The sequence below is a fragment of the Bos indicus x Bos taurus genome, chromosome 10, assembly GCF_003369695.1.
Source record: "Bos indicus x Bos taurus breed Angus x Brahman F1 hybrid chromosome 10, Bos_hybrid_MaternalHap_v2.0, whole genome shotgun sequence".
Lineage (NCBI taxonomy): Eukaryota > Metazoa > Chordata > Mammalia > Artiodactyla > Bovidae > Bos > Bos indicus x Bos taurus.
The window spans coordinates 47,111,511-47,128,278 of NC_040085.1; the positions used below are offsets into that span (position 1 = coordinate 47,111,511).

General features: G+C 35.8%; 1 protein-coding gene across 6 annotated transcripts in view; it reads right to left on the reverse strand.

The window, feature by feature from the left end:
• The window catches only part of TCF12 (transcription factor 12), a 393,213-nt gene that overhangs the window by 235,586 nt on the left and 140,859 nt on the right, over positions 1-16,768 (reverse strand). For 5 of the 6 annotated variants that reach the window (XM_027553905.1, XM_027553908.1, XM_027553913.1 and 2 more), the window contains exon 4: positions 9,278-9,351. In XM_027553905.1, the coding sequence (XP_027409706.1) occupies positions 9,278-9,351 (74 nt within the window). Of the gene's footprint in view, positions 1-1,115; positions 1,178-9,277; positions 9,352-16,768 lie in introns of all 6 variants that reach the window. The other variant, XM_027553909.1, reaches the window with a different exon arrangement.

The window sequence follows — 16,768 nt, forward strand, 5'->3', positions numbered from 1 at the left end:
AGATCCCCTGTTGAAGGGAATGGCTACCCACTCCAGTATTCTTGCCTGGAGAATTCCGTGGACAGAGGAACCTTGCAGGCCATACAATCCATGGTTCGCAAAGAGCTGGACATGTCTGAGTGGCTTTCACTTTTCACTTTGGGGTCTCTTTTAAACTATAGCCAGTGTGATATGGTCCAAAGGGACAGTAATTTAAAATCATACTGCCTGGTTACTAGTCTTGGGTGCTTAATATTTGGTTAGCTATCTACCTTCTCTGACCCCCCGTTTCTTCACTTCTAAAATGATGACTTTTCCAATGGTTTCTTGATGAGCTGGTATGAAGCTTACAAAAGGTAATATGTGAAAGGTTTTAAACCATACAGTGGCAAATGGTATTGTAAATATTGTTATTAATTAAAACAGGCTAAGCACACCTAAAGATGTATCCTGCCAGAATCTACCCTCCATTATTTTTTCATGAATAAGAAACATCTAAATTTACAGAAAATAAGTAAAAATCTGTCTAAAAAATTACAAAAAGGGACAAAGAAGAGATTCAAAGATTAACTTGCTTTGACTCCCATTTGTTAACTTTAAAGACAACACTGGGATAAAAAAAGAGAGAGAATTGTAAAGATCAATCCTGATAAAGATGTTATTTCATAGACAAACAAAATTAAATGAAACTCACAATGAGGTGAAAAACTGACCTGCTAGCCCACAAGATCTATGGTAGAACATCTCAACAGACACTGTTCCTGGAAGAATAGCTAAACTGAAAAAACAGAAGGTCTGACTAGCTTAAAAATGGAAAAGTAGACAATCTGATAGCTATGTGATTTCTCTCACTTTAAATATCCACTAGCAAGAAATTTAAAGGAGTGTGTCTCATCTCAATTCAATTTTTTTCCTTAACCAAAAACATTAAGATTATAATTTACAGGGAGGTATTGTTTTGAATAAGACCACAAGTAACAAACAAAACTTTCTCTCATGGGTTTATCTGAACCTAACTTTAAGACACACCTTTTTCTCACCCATAGTTTTCTTCATGTTCAGAACATTCAGAAGGAGCAGTTACATAACAAAACAAATTAATGGGAACATAGAGGCAATATATAGAAAACACTTACTTTAATTCTCTGTCCCTCCTGTCTTGCTTTGCTATTTAACTGCTTCATCTCGTGTTTTGTACCTGAGATCAAGAGGCATAAAATACTATTTCAAAATTTGTGTGTCCTTTCTAATTATTGCATTTGATCTCATAGTAGCTATAAAACCTATATCATTTTCCCGTTCAAAAATAAAAACAATTGCAAACAGAAAACAATCTAGAAAAAATATGTGTTCTAAGGGAGAAAACTTCATTACCCATCAATACTGACAAATGGGGGACAATGAGAAAAAAGTATTTTTTTATTTACACAACTAGGTTTTCCCATTTATAAGGGAAGCTATTTATCAAAATCAAACAATCTAGTAGTGGTATAACACAACCACAGCTAACTTGTCAAAACCTAAATAAAACACATGGAGTTTAATTCAGGAGTCATCGTTCTCTGGGGGGGGAGTGAGTCTACATGATTTTGTATCTTTCTCAGTCACTAACTGTGCCAGTTTCCTTTTCCTTTGTGACATCTCTTCTCTTTCAATTATTTTGTGATCTTAATCCTATTATCTCGACATAAGTCTTATTTCATTACAAGTGAGCCTGTGTAGTAACATCGAATCAGATCATCCAATCTCTTGTCACTTTTTCACTCTGAATCCATCCTTCATACCCAATGTATTGATCTTCATAAAACCCTTTCTGCCATTTCCCATGTCAAAGTCTATATTTAATTGGCTCTCTATTCCCCAAAGGATAGACTTTATTTCTTCTACAGAAAGGTTATCTGCCTTATCATACTAATCACCTACAAAGCAAGGGGTTATTTGGTATTTATTGCATTTGTGATTTTGGTGCCTCTGTAACTTGTGGTGTCATCATTCTATATTTCCAAAAAGTTGTCTTCCTTTTCACCTTATTTGCACAAGTACTGTTTCTCCTACAGTATTCTATTCAAACATTTCCTATTCTAATAAGTCTTTCCTGACCACCCAAAGTAATTTCTCCCTCTCCTGTATCTCATGGTAATCAATGAAATTACCTTGGTAATTAGTTATTCATTGCCTAATTAAAGCTTCTCACTGTGGCCTTAAAGAGTTAAAGTTCTACAGTTTACTTAAAATAAATATTACTTGTATAACTAATCATATTTCCTGAACTCTAAGATACACATCCATTCACTTAGGACATTAAAAAAAAGCAGTGCATCCACTAATCTCAGCATGGTAAAACTAGGGAACCACAGTAAATGCAAATTCCAAAAAAGCAGGCAGACAACACTGTCATCCTTATTTACAAGCGTAACTCTCATGCCACTGTGCTCTAGTGGGAGAAGAAAACATGTTCTCTCTACTCCTAGATATTCCCAAGGCCTCTACTGTCAAATGTAAATTAACTACACACCAAGTTCTCTCAAAACTTCACCCAGTATAACCCTTTCTGGGGTCAGAATTACCTCTATTTTTTGGTCTGTTTTTTTTTTTTTTTTTGGACAGAGAGCATATGAGGGGACTCTAACTTGCTACCCATCGAACTTTAGAGTGGCTCTTAGTCAAGCTATTCCATATATATGAAGAAACAGAGATTGAATACCTGCTAACAATGGAGAGACCACTAAGGAAAATTAAGATCCCTTTAGCCACATCTAGCACAGTTCAGAAGTCGTTAGAGAAGTAACATTAAACGAATACAGATAACCTTATGGACTCATTTTAGTGTCCATAGAATCTGAAAGCTCTGTGTTTATTCTAGTTGAATTTTTAGTTATTTTTGCTTCCCTTAACCCAAGTACCCAATCGATGGATTTGTGTATGATGCTCAGAAATCTAGAACAACCTCTGAATCTTTGTACCCTAATATTTTCATTTTCTATTAATACCTGATCTGGTCAGTCAAGCTGCCATCCATGTATTTTCCTAACAAGTGATCTGAGAAATGACCACTGATGGTGCTTTTTAAATAAACTGAACCCTCATATCCCTTCACAGCAACAGGTAGCACAAGCCACAATATGTATTACAATGAAAGACCTCAAAACATACCAACTATTTATCCTTCAACAGAAAGTTCCTGACATTATTTTGCGCTGAGTCATATACAGCAGCTTAGCTAAACTAAGTATTTTAAAGCCAACTCATCACCACATAACTGGTTTTCCCCTTCTCCACTAATAGGTCTAAGTCCGGAACTGCAGTAAGGTAGTTATTATTAGTATCCACCCCACCCCATCCCCCCTACCAATGAAAAAAAGAAAAACTGGTTCGAGGCAAAGAGAAGTAACATGATTAGAGTCATATAGCTAACAAACAGGAGTGCCAGAAACAGAGCACAGACATCAAGCTCTTAAATTCTACACTATTCTGTCTTACAAAACACTATACTTGCTAGGCAATTCTTTTTTTTAAAGCAAATCATGTCCAATGTCTTCTTTAGAGATATCACTTGCAGATGCTCTTCTTTTTTCACCTTTGCCCTCTCTCTTCTCCCATTCTTTTATTATACGGCCGAAAATTTTAGAAAATTCTTTGAGCTGGGAATACTAAGGGGGTCAAAAACACTAGCATAGAATTTAGAATATGTGAGTTCTAGGCCAGGATCTATCATTAATTAGGCAATGTTTCTAGCCAAATCTCGTGTGTATTTTGTATCAGCAGCACACATCTCAACCTAGCCAAATCTCAAATTCTGTTAGTTTCCTCATTTAGGAAATAAAAAGACTGGATATAGATAACGAACACACTTTCCAGTTTTGAAAATTCTATATTGATATTGCAAAATGGGGAGGGAAAAAAAGAGCAACACACACAAATATTTCATTCTGCAAACCACATTATAAAGAGAAAGTAACACCATGGTAGAAATTTAGCAATTAGAAAAAAATAAGCACACAAACTCTACTCAGTTGAATGGTGTTTCTTTTCCAAAACAACCACCATGATGGATTATATGTAATTTGAAAATACTCATGATTAAACAGCCAGCTCTTGGTCATTGATGGTACCTATAAATATAACTTCTATTAGTAGTGACCTATCAGTGAACTCATACCTTTTAAATTGAGGAATGCAAACTCTATATCTTAGGAAAGAGTATCAGCAAAAGACTTCTTTTTCTTATGAGCCCTCTCATAACCCCTAGACAGGATATAAACTCCAATGGTACAATAGCATTCTGAGCTCAGTCTAGGTTGGGTAGCAGAGCTTAAGATGGCAGGAAAACCAAGATGACATGGTCCTTTGGAATTTCCATAAATTAAAATGATCAAACATTTTGAAACAGAATTTGTACATGAGGAAATATAAGCACAAAAACACATAATGAAATATTAGATACCTTGAGAAAATAATAATGCTGATAATAATAGTAGCTTTCATTTATTCTATCAATAAATGAAGTACTTCATAGCTATTATTGCATTCCATCTCTTCCAAAATCCTACAAAGTATGTGTAAGATTACCATAATTACAGACATTAAAGACCTGAACCACAAAGAGGTTATGTAATTTGCCCAGAGTCATGGAGTACAACTCTTTAGAGGCTGTGATCTTAAATAAAATACTTCACTAAGTAGTGTCATCAATTAGAGCAATAATTAATAAGCACAGAAGAAAAGTCTATTACCATTAATTAATACAACCCTGTACTTCAAGCTTAGATCAATTTTGGTTCTTTCCCCTCCAAGGGGGAAGATCTTCAAACACAATCATTAGTATATCTAATGATTCTTTTTTAATTTGATTATGTTCAGGAAACATATAGAGCATTCATTATGTATAAAGTATTAGAAAGACAAACTTTTCTATCAAAGCTTGACAGAAGATTTCTGCTTTCTCAAGAAAGAAATTGAAAGGGAAAGGAAATCAATTTTAAATCCTTTACAAATCTAAAGGAAGTAAAAGTAATTAAGCATGACTGAATCAGAAAACAATTCTTACTGTCAAATCAGAAAACAATTCATTACACTTACAATACAGCATATCTGCAAATGTATTCATTCATTTAAATGTTTGTTACAAATAGATCTAGTTGATAAATTTTGATATATATAATTAAGAGTCAACACTTACAGAACACTCACTATGTACCAGACACTGATCTAAGCACTCTACTGATCTAAGCACCTCTTGTTGTATGTGTATCTCTTTTAATTCTCACAACAATTACCTTATAGAGTAATTATTATTATTCCCCTTTCACAGATGAGTAAACTGAGGTACAGTGAATTTAAGTAACTGGCCCAGAATCACACATTCAGTAAGTGGCAGAGCTGGGACTCATACCCAGGCAGTCTGGCTCCTGAGTATGTGCTCTTAATCATTGCCTTCAAAGAAGAGGGGAAAAATCTGAAACTAGAATAAATCATTAACACTGTAGAAAGTAAGAAAAATCATAATATTCTCTGGCCTTTATACCTGGTTAGAAATATCAAATATAGAAAACATTCATTTGCAGGAAAGGATAAAAAATAAGGGAGGGAACGGACAAACTCATTCATTATACCTCTGCCCATGAACTGAGATTAATCACTCCTTTCAGTCTCTGGTGCTTTAAATTCAATCACACCTTCACAAATTTTTGAAACTAGAAGTGCTATTCAATCATCTTCATGCTTTTATCTGTTCACGTGCATGTTTTTGTTCTGCACAGGTGGGGAGTAGGTCAACAGTGTAGAAACCAGAACTCTAATAAAGACAGAGGAGGCTGAGAGAGATACCACAAATATTGTGTTACTTCCCTTCAAATGTCTCAAACATGTTCTGTCCCATCTTCACATTTCCTAAGAAATGTCTACCATTTCCTCCATAACCATTATTAGGCATGGTGTTTATTTCTGTGTCTGCTTAACAAAAACTCTGCAGTGAATGATGTGCAGTGGGTAGTTTTGATAACCAGAAACTCAACCAATCACTTGTACCCTATGAGGCTACTTTTCTGGTGGATTTGGCAAAAAACAGGGCAGACACACCAGAAAGAGCTTTACTGCAGTGACCTTTCTTACTTCTGAAAGAACAGGCATAAGGCTAACACAGGATAAGAAGCTTGTGGCCTCTTAACCATACAATGCCAGTGGAACTCATGCATCAAGTTTACTGGAGCAGAATGGTATCTTCATTAGAATTAAAGTCAAGACCTATTAGGCAAAAAGTATAAACAGCAAAAATTCTCCTTAGGAAAGTTGTTAAATAAATATTGAGCTCAACCTTCATGAAATTTTGCATAGCCAATCTTGTAGCCTAAAATGCATAGTGCTGCTAAGTTACTTCAGTCGTATCCGACTCTGTGCGATCCTATAGACGGCAGCCCACCAGGCTCCCCCGTCCCTGGGGTTCTCCAGGCAAGAATACTAGAGTGGGTTGCCATTTCCTTCTCCATAGTAATACAGTATTAATAGCTTTCAGGTGCCAAATGCTGTTTTACAGTACTGCAAAAAATTGTTTCTTCCTTATAGTTTTCATAGTGGGAGAGGGAGGAAAACAGCAACTCAGATAGTTGAATCCATCTAAATTAAAAGCATATGCTTCACAACTCCACCAAACTACTCATTCTGCCATTTTTACAAACCTTTTTATCACAATTTATCACAAAAAGTAAAATTAAAATTTTTTTCCATCAGTAATGTAAAATCAAATTGTTTATTTAAACGATGCAACTTTTTATGAAGGAAATGTGTTACTTATACAATTTGGTAAAGTCTAAAAAATCTCATTTATATAATTTCTACAAAGGTACCTAATATTTCATAAAAGTTTAAACTGACTTGCTAATTTTACTTACAATGTGTCAAAACTAGCTTTTAGCCAAAGTCATTATGTATTTCTAAATTTTAAAAAGTCAACCTATTGATTCATTTCGATATTTGGCAAAACTAATACAATATTGTAAAGTTTAAAAATAAAATAAAATTTAAAAAAAAATAGAAAATAAAAACTCAACCTATTAAAATATTCTGAAGAATTAAGTATTTTGTTCAACTGAAATTTCTATTAACAAACTTATATTCATCTATACTTATGATTAATAAAAACATGGTCAAGATGGTGGAAAACATTTAATAGTAAAACTCAAAAAGTTGAAAATACTCTTAAAAAGGAGTGTTGAAGGCAGTTGCAAAGATAACCATAAATGTCACTCTCCTTGGTGAGAAGAGTTCAGGAGATAGATAAATGTTTTGAAATTATAAATAAAATTCAACATCTTGACTAACTCAGAATCATGACTAGGATAAATAGAAGAAAGTTACTGGAAGAGTAGATTTTACCAGGAACAAAAAGAAAGAAGGGTAGTAAATCCCTGCTTTATCTGATCACTCAGCAGATCAGTAGGGAAAAAAAAATGTGTGTGTAATATGTGTGTATGTGTGGTTCTACAGGGTATCTTGAGATTAATGTGGATTTTTATAATAGAAAACTACTATAAAAATCAATGTAACTTTTCACTGTACATAACATACATTGGAAAAAAATTAAGAGTAAAAAACAGCATTTCAATTTGACCTACAGATCAAACAGCAAAAAGAAAAGCAAGATTTGCTTTGAAGTACATCTCTAAAGGAAAACTTAATTTCAGGAGGATAAAATACATAAATGTTTGGATATATTATTAAGGTCTCTTCTCTTAGAATTCTATTTGTACTCTGGTGACCCACTCCAGTACTCTTGCCTGGAAAATCCCATGGGCGGAGGAGCCTGGAAGGCTGCAGTCCATGGGGTCACTAAGAGTCGGACACGACTGAATGACTTCACTTTCACTTTTCACTTTCATGCATTGGAGAAGGAAATGGCAACCCACTCCAGTGTTCCTGCCTGGAGAATCCCAGGGACGGGAGCCTGGTGGGCTGCCATCTATGGGGTCGCACAGAGTCGGACACGACTGACATGACTTAGCAGCAGCAGCAGAAAGCTTTTGAAAGTGAAGTAAGGTACAAAGGCACCATTTAATGCATATTAAGAAATAACATGTTATCACACAGCAACTCAAGGCTTAGAAAGAAAATAATCCAATATTAATTAACAAGTAGTACTGTGTCCTCCCATATATAAAATTCCTACTTCAAAATCAAAATAGGGAACTTATATTTCAAATTCACAGTATTACTCAAAAAATAAAAAAAACTTTTAGAGGTGGAAGGAAATTGGGACATCAGCCAGTTTATCCATGTCTAAGATTAAACAGCAAGTTCAAAGCAGAGTCAGTAGTAGATCCTATGATACCCAGAACAGTGCTGTTTACACCACAACCCAGCTTTCGAAGCACTGATTCCAGAAAAAGAAACACTAAAACCCATGTTCAACAGTCTCTCTCTCTCTCTGTCTAGTTATTTGGATTCCACTTGGGATATTCCAGTTCTTCTACAAAGTATTTAAGATAAATTAAACATTTACAGCCAAATAAAACAGTAAAACCACATACTTTAATAAGTATTTTCATTTAGCATTTTTCAATGCAAAACAGTATAACCCATATGGAGTCTATGAATTCCAATCACATTATTCAGGTTATTTTCCATTTATACCAATCTACTTCTGGAGTTAAGTACCCATAAATTTTGTGCTTGTCTATTTTTTCTAGGTTAATTCTGAGGGAAATGAACAGTTCATCATTTTTCAAAGTATGACTCTTCAGAAAAGGTATCTCTTAACCTCAGCAATTTACTACGGAATCTGGGAGCATAGCACTTAATTTTACTGTCAACTCTTTGGTCTACTTTTCAATCTCTCAGTCTCATCTTTTGAAGTTCTGGGGGATTTTTTTTGGGTTTATCTTAATTGTTGGAAAAGGCTCTAACCTTTTACCCTTTCATTGTGTAGAACGTTAATTTGGTCTAAAATTGGTACTTTGAGAGCTCTCAAAGCAAATAAATACAAGAAGAAAAATGATAATGTTTGGAGACTACTTAGTGAGGCATTCCAAGCTCTTCCAACTTTAGTAAAAGTATTATAAGTAGTTAACGTATAGAATAACACCAAAAATAATTCTTTCTTTGTAGGAGACAAAATAAACTCCCAAGTGTGACAGTTAATGGAAAGAAGTAAAGCTACTGTGAAGGTACTGGGTATTTTAATATACTCCCATAAAATAAGATAATCTTCACTTTTCTTAAGATATAGAATTCATATATGAAAGAACTTACTTATTCTGCCAAATTATCTTTATAGTTTCAATCAAGGGTTAATGAGCAAACTTACTCTAGATGAGTCGTAAGAAGGACTTGGTTGACCACTTGTTCCCCAAGATGTCGTACCTCCTCTTTCATCCATACCTAAGGAGAGAACAAAGTACACAACATAAATTCAAGAGGATACTATGATGGGTTTTGTTTGGTACAGCAGAGACTACAATTCAGTGAGTGGTATCTGCATTTGATTGGAACTGTCTGTGTATCAATCTCTGTCTCAGAAATCTGCAGAAATAAGTCATTTAGGAGTATCTTTATCACTGCTGTATTCAATGCTCTAAAGCTTCCCTGGTGGATCAAATGGTAAAGAATCCGCCTGCAATGCAAGAGACCCAAGTTCAATCCCTGGGTTGGGAAGATCTCCTGGAGATAGGAATGGCAATTCACTTCAGTGGTCTTGCCTGGAGAATCCCATGGACAGAGGAGCCTAGAGGGCTATACTGTCCATGAGGTAGCAGAGTTGGACACGACTGAGTGACTAAGCACGCACGCACATACACACTCACACATACAGCTTTATATACACTGCAGAATTTTAGATCCAATGTAGGTCTTTGGACACTTTCAAACAAAGGATAATCTAGGCCTCTCCACCTGTGTCTGCACCCATTCTAAGAGTAGATGAAATCTCACTTTCAAAGTTTAGTACTGCCTCCATGAAAATATGAAGTCAATAAAGGTTAGAAAATGAACCAAGTTAAACAATTGTTCAAGTTAATAAACTGGTTTCTACCAAAGCACTGAGTAGAAGATATCAAACTGAATCAAGCTATATCAAACCATATCATATCAACATTAATGATATTAAAATGATGTGACAACTTATCCTAACAAAATCTCCCCGAAAATCTGATCCTAAATGAGTAGATCCATTCTCAGGGAAAGTGCAAAGGAAAACTCAATGTGAGAAGGATAAGTTACCATGAACAACCGAACAATTCACTGTTTTCCTTAATAGAACTTCTGAAGTTTTGGTGCCATTATTTTCATCTTCCAACCAACCTCCAGAAAAAGCTGAAAGAGTTGGAGATCTCTCAATCTAGCCATTTATCCCTTGTCTGTTTTGAGAACAGTCTTTCTTATCCTTGACACTTTCCCAATCCTTTCTGACCTTCTTTCTATGGTGAAATACAAATGCTTGGCTTTTTTTTGCTTCATTCTTGCATGAGAAACTCTAGATGTTACAAAGACAGCTTTTTATTAAGTTCAGAACCTCTTTTTCTTAAAAAAAAAAAAAAAAAATCCTTGATGTCTTCTGTGATTTAGGTGAGAAGTGGTCTGAAGTAAGTTAAATACTACAAATTCTCCCGTAACTAGCCACAAGCCCCAAGGCTCTCTCATACGGACAAAACTGTCATTTAAGTACTAGGTGACAACAGGAAGGAAAGGAAGTCAGTACCCAAAGTGGAATACACTAATCACTAATTCATGTAATAGGACCCTACTTTATTGTTTTTATGATTCTGTACTTCCTACATCAAAAGCAGTATAGAGAAAAGATGGGTACTACTACAAATAGCACATCAGACACAATTTCAAATGAAAAAGAAGCTTTGAAAACATACAGACTACATGTAGGAGGAAAAAAAAAAGTGTCCTGTTCATTCTTGGAGAATTCTCATTAAAATTCTAGATTTAAAAAAGATTCTACAAGTTCATGTAAAGAATATTCTTGATATAAGAATACAAGAATAAAGAATACAAGAATACCATGTGAAAACACACTGTTACCATCTCTTCAGTATCCATTTATCTGTGATCTGTTTTTCAAACATTTTAGATACGGTTCCAATCAGACTCAGTCTAAGACAAAGACTACTACTGATCTATAAATTCCATTAATATAAAACTACTTATGAAATTGCATATAACTTTAGGAGAAGTTTTATTTAAAAAGATCATACTTTCCATTTGTGACTTTTTTCTATATGTGTTACGATTTTTAAAATATCATATAGCAAAAGTAAAATGTGAACGTAAATTGGTTCCTAAAAACAGGTTCTCAAATATTTGTACACCCATAACTCATAAGAGCATTATTTATAATAGCCAAAATGTGGAAGCAAGTTCAACAAAATGTGGTATATACATACAATATAATATTATTCAGTTTTTAAAAGAAAGGAAATCCTTACACATGCTATAACCTGAGGACATTGTGTTAAGTGAAATAAGCCAATCACAAAAGGACAAATACAGTTTGGTTTCACTTACATAAGATACCTAGAGCAGACAAATCCATAGAAACAGAAAACAGAATGGTGGGCCTGGAGGTGGGATGATTCTCAATGAACATTTAGAACATTTAAGACAAACTTATTTTGATGATCCTATTCTAATGAAAATAATTCATTTTATGATCCTGAACTGTCTTATATCAAACAATTAAATACGAGGGCTATGTGTTATTTTCAATACATTTATTTTTAAAAAATAGGAAAAATAGGTGCCTGCTATTGAAAATATCTCAGACAAAATGTTAAAGTCATAAGTAAGATTTTGAGAAAAACACATACTTAATTTTCATCATGTGACACTAACTACTTACTCAACATATAAGAAGAGCAAAGATTAAACAAAATGGTAATTAATTAAGCCACAAACTAATGAGTACTACATACCAGTGATACTAAACATGTAGGGGACTCAAAAGATGCTATAGAATTTAAAGGATTGACTAGGGTTTAAACTTAGAGCTCTGTAGCTTTATTGTTAAATGTATCCAGACTCTGAGTAGAAGAAGGTCGTGGCTGGCACTGACAAAGCAAGAGTCATCCTTTAGCACAATGACTCCTTTCTGCTGAAGACAACAGTTGTACAAACTGAAATATAACAGGAATAATAAACTTTCCAAAGCATCAGCCATAAGACCAAGGTAACCAGGAACAAAGAAATTAAACACAGAAAACAAACAATAGAGAAATTGATCACAATTTGAAAAATTATTTATCAACAAGAAAATACACCATAGTTGCAATACAGTAATTAGAAGGGAAACATTTCTATTAAGATATGCCTGAACCACCATTGCCATGTATTTTTCTTTCCTTCCTATTTCTAGCCTACACATGCCAATTCAACAAATTCTGATATGTTAGTGCCTCAATGGACAGATTAAAATGGTAGATCCAACAGAAAATTTAGCAATAATTAAGGAGAAACACTTCTGAGTTTTGCTTAACTTTCTAATTAACTTATTCTATTTCTATTCAACAAAATTAAAAAGATTAACCAATAACTTAACTAATGCAGAGATTTAAATGACCCTTTTCTTTTTTTTTATCTTTTATATACAGAATCTAAGTACCTGCTTTTCTGAATGGAACCAATTAAAATCCAAAATATATTTTGACTTCATGTGTCTCAATATAAAAGGCATACTATTTTATTTAGTATTTTCCAGTAAAGAGCAAACATTACATTTTAGACCCAGTATCTAAAAATACTGGTTTGTGAATTAAATGAAACAATCTGCTTCCTTCTTTTGTAAAACATTCAATACAAAAAATAATTGAAAGCAAATCATAAATTACTATACATACAGGCACTTCCCTAAGAAGTGGGCCTGGGCCTTCTGGCCTGGGAACGTGAAGAAGGAATAAAAGGTGTAACCAAAGTTTTGAGATGTCAGAGAGCAAGACTCATAAGGAGAAAGTAAAACATCTAGTGTTAATTTCTTTTCTATGAAGGATTCAGATACTAGTCTGCTTGCTTCTTCTCCACTCCACCACCATTTTCGACTGAAAGTATCCCCTTTCTTGAGTCAATATAAACTTATGTCAACAGCTTCTATCCCACTCCTTTCATTTGCCTAGCACAGAGTATTAAAGACTTCTCTAGGTTTTTAACAATGAGCAAAAACTGGAAACGAGTTTTTTTTAATTAGTGACTTGTTTTATACCTTATATGCCTGTTTCCCATCCCATCTGGGCCCCCAGAGGCTCAAACAGTACATAGTTTGTGTATATAATGCATTATTCAAGGCTTAGTGAGGCTCAGACAAGAAATGCCTGGAGGTAAAAGAGGTGAATGACAAGTAGAGCTGCTGACCAGCTCCTTCTCTCCCACCTGCCACCACCAGACCTACACCACCTAGACTCTGCCACCCTAGACTACAAGGAGGGTAAAGGGAGAAACAGGTCTAGACCTGGAAAAGATTTCAGGTACTGGTGGGGAGTCTAGTGAGCAGAGGACTGAAAGGGAAAGGAGTGCAATACAAAGAATATCCCTGCAGCAAAGCTATAAGAAGGCAACACAGCCACTTGGCCTGGTATTATGCCAGAGAGCTAATCCTTGTGGAAAAGGGACATATATAAAGTTGGGAGGAAGGGCACAGGGGATGACTGTATACTTTTCTGTCTCCGTCACACACACACAGAGCTTTAGTAGCCTTGAAATCAAGTTTTTATTCTAGCAAATAAAATGTACTTCAAAAATACCAAATGCCAACACTGTTATAAATAAGGAAAAGATAATATACTTTTGTAGGATTGCCATCTGCTATAGGGTGATTCAATAGATGATCTGATAAAAGAAACCTGACTAGAGATAGCTATGTCAGATAACCGAAGCCATGGATGCATCTGTTCAGTAGTTTCTTCACTCAATTTTATCTGCAGAGTAATGATATTCCTTTAGATGAGACTCAAAGGCTGCAATCAAATGTAAAATAATATACACTTAAAAACCTACCATCATTTTTCATTATATTTTTTCAAATTTTAGATACTTGTGAAGTAAATCTACTGATATGCTTGTCCAGAAACTGTGAAACAGAAACAACTAGAATATAAAAGCAAATCCTTTGATTTTATGCTACAAATGCATGAAAAACAAATAAGATAGAAAAGCTATGGAAATGTAGAAATTGTAAAGATATTTAGAGAAGACCTTCTGCTTCATAGGCATACACATGGCTTACAGAAGCTTTTATTTTACTAATAAAAACTTAAGCTTCTGTACAATGAATTGTCAAATTAGAAAGTTTGATTCTTTTTAAAGTATGCAAGAGGGCTTCCCTGGTGGCTCAGTGGTAAAAAATTCACCCACCAATGCAGGAGACATGGGTTTGATCTTTGATTCAGGAAGATCCCACAGGCCAAGGAGCAATTAAGCCCATAAGCCACAACTATTGAGCCTGTGCTCCAGGCTGTGCTGGAGAGCTCTGAACCTTCCTGTGCTCCAGAGCGCAGGAATTGCAACTACTGTGCCCATTCGCCACAACTACTGAAGCCTGTGTGCTCTAGAGCCTGTGCTCCACAATAAGAGAAGCCACTGCAATGAGAAGCTGGTGCACTACAGTTAGAGTAGCCTCTACTTGCTGGAACTAGAGAAAAGCCCATGCAGCAACGAAGACCCAAGCACAGCCAAAAATTAATAAAACATGCAAGAAAATAAGATCAGTAAAAAGATTTGAAGGAATGATCTTTTTAGCTCATCTTTAAAATTTAATCAGAATTTTTGTTTGGTATTGATGAGAACAAAGATTTACAAGTAGGGATATTCTAGTGCCAAAGTACACTGCTACTGCTGCTAAGTCACTTCAGTCGTGTCCGACTCTGTGTGACCCCATAGATGGCAGCCCACCAGGCTCCCCCGTCCCTGGGATTCTCCAGGCAAGAACACTGGAGTGGGTTGCCATTTCCTTCTCCAATGCATGAAAGTGAAAAGTGACAGTGAAGTTGCTCAGTCGTGTCCAACTCTTCACGACCCCTTGGACTGCAGCCAACCAGGCTCTTCCATCCATGGGATTTTCCAGGCAAGAGTACTGGAGTGGGTTGCCATTGCCTTCAAAGATAATTAAGCATGACTGATTTCAATAAAATGACTTATTTTGAAAATAACTTCCAAATAGTGATTTTTGCTATGCTATTTTTACTAGCCACATCATTCTATATAAATATCCTGTAAATATACAATTAAACAGGACATTAACAGCGATTTAATCAATGACGTAAGAGTAGATCAAAAGGAAAAAGGGAGACGATCAAAAGGCAGATCTATCTGTTTAGGAAAAATAAAAAACTGCCTAATGCCCAGGGAGCCCAAAAAAATAAAGTCTGACAGTGTTTCCACTGTTTGCCCATCTATTTCCCATGAAGTGATGGGACCACTGCAGATGGTGACTACAGCCATGAAATTAAAAGACGCTTACTCCTTGGAAGGAAAGTGATGACCAACCTAGATAGCATATTCAAAAGCAGAGACATTACTTTGCCAACAAAGGTCCGTCTAGTCAAGGCTATGGTTTTTCCAGTGGTCATGTATGGATGTGAGAGTCGGACTGTGAAGAAAGCTGAGTGCCGAAGAATTGATGCTTTTGAACTGTGGTGTTGGAGAAGACTCTTGAGAGTCCCTTGGACTGCAAGGAGATCCAACCAGTCCATTCTAAAGGAGATCAGTCCTGGGATTTCTTTGGAAGGAATGATGCTAAAGCTGAAACTCCAGTACTTTGGCCACCTCATGCAAAGAACTGACTCATTGGAAATGATCTGATGCTGGGAGAGATTGGGGGCAGGAGGAGAAGGGGACGACAGAGGATGAGATGGCTGGATGGCATCACTGACTCGATGGACGGACAGGGAGGCCTGGCGTGCTGCGATTCATGGGGTCGCAAAGAGTCGGACACGACTGAGTGACTGAACTGAACTGAATGCCCAGGGAGTGAAAGAAACTTCAGTTTTCCGGGAGCAAGCAGGTATTTTGTACCACCTTTAGAACTATCTAGTGACGTGGTATACTGAGGATTTGCTCTGATTGTCTGAAGAGCCATTCTAACCCTGACAAAGATCATGAGCCATCTCCAAACCTCCTCTCAACTAGCTGGCTGTCAAATTTCTGGAAACAAGGCCCTCTCAGTGCATCTGAGAAGCAACTGTGGTACTCCTCTGTAGTCTCAACAATGAAGCCCTGCACCTAAACAACAATAACAGATATTTTCTTCCATAGAGGCACAAAAGAAGTATACTCAAAAAATGCCAAATGCTTCTTCTCCAACTCTGGATAAGTCTCAGCCAAAAATGTCCCTATCAGTTCCTCAACGATACAATCCCATTAGATTTACCTTGTAAACGGTTCCAAAATCTGACTCACTATTTTTAACATGATCATCTTAGTCTGAGTCACCATCATCTCTACCTGTATCACCGCAACAGTGTCTTGAAAAGTCCCCCTGCTTCTTGGCCCTGCAACAGTGTGTATTCTCTACACAGGAACTAGAACAACCTTTTCAATACAACTCAAATTCTGTCAATCCTATGTTCAAAACCTACTCATCTCATTCAGTATTAAATCCACTGGTCAACAATGTTTCATGGTTTCCACCTCCCACCTCTCTGACTTCATCTCTTACTATTCATTCTCTTAGATCACTCTTTTTCTTCAACTACATGGATCCCTGTTTTTGCTCAAATACACCAAGCATGCTCTCTCCTTTGGGCCTTGCCACTTGCTCTTTCCTCTTCATAAAATGCTTCCCCAGATATCTGAATGGTCTGTTCCC